Source organism: Macrobrachium nipponense, chromosome 46, assembly GCF_015104395.2.
Source record: "Macrobrachium nipponense isolate FS-2020 chromosome 46, ASM1510439v2, whole genome shotgun sequence".
In the NCBI taxonomy this organism is placed as follows: domain Eukaryota; kingdom Metazoa; phylum Arthropoda; class Malacostraca; order Decapoda; family Palaemonidae; genus Macrobrachium; species Macrobrachium nipponense.
The window spans coordinates 31,060,995-31,061,615 of NC_061106.1; the positions used below are offsets into that span (position 1 = coordinate 31,060,995).

General features: G+C 40.4%; 1 protein-coding gene across 1 annotated transcript in view; it reads right to left on the reverse strand.

Moving 5' to 3' along the window:
* The window catches only part of LOC135214865 (signal peptidase complex subunit 1-like), a 57,757-nt gene extending 57,428 nt beyond the window's left edge, over positions 1–329 (reverse strand). The window contains exon 1 of the mRNA XM_064249285.1: positions 173–329. Coding sequence (XP_064105355.1) covers positions 173–205 — 33 coding nt within the window. The 5' untranslated portion in view covers positions 206–329. The remainder of the gene's footprint in view (positions 1–172) is intronic.
* Positions 330–621: the final 292 nt, after the last annotated feature.

Here is a 621-nt window from a genome sequence, read left to right on the forward strand (position 1 = left end):
GCGTTCGTTCCAAATAAACGGGCTAACCTAACATGACCTCAGGGAATTACCTTAAGTAGGGCCTACCTAATGCCAAAATTACGATACCCAGGCCAGAACCCAAGAGGCTACCCAAACAAACTCGTATGGCAACCAAGCGTTGCTTGCACTTCAGTAATGTAACTGCACTCACCATGTGGACAGAAAATCCCATAAAAGTGTCCATCTCCACTCAGAATCTTCGTCGCAGGACCGAATTTCTCCTCCAGAAGCTAAACAGCTGTTTGTTGATATAAGCGGCCTGTGGCTGTTCAACACGTCAGACTGTTGATACATAAAAGGGCGGATGTCGGGGGAACTACGGATACACGTTGTTTTGGATTAGATCAATGGATTTCATCTTGGATGATATGCATTCAATCTAACGAAGCATTTAAATTAAACCATCATTGGAATTCACTATAATAATGATTATTCAGACATTCTGGCGGTCATTATTCCGAAATTTCATTATACAGGTCATGAACCTTACATATGAAGGATTTTAAAGTATGCTTTTTCACAAGACTGCCGGGTGACAGCTTTAATGTCAACAACTAAAATTATGAGCAGCAAAAATTTCAAACTTTGTTTGAAATACAC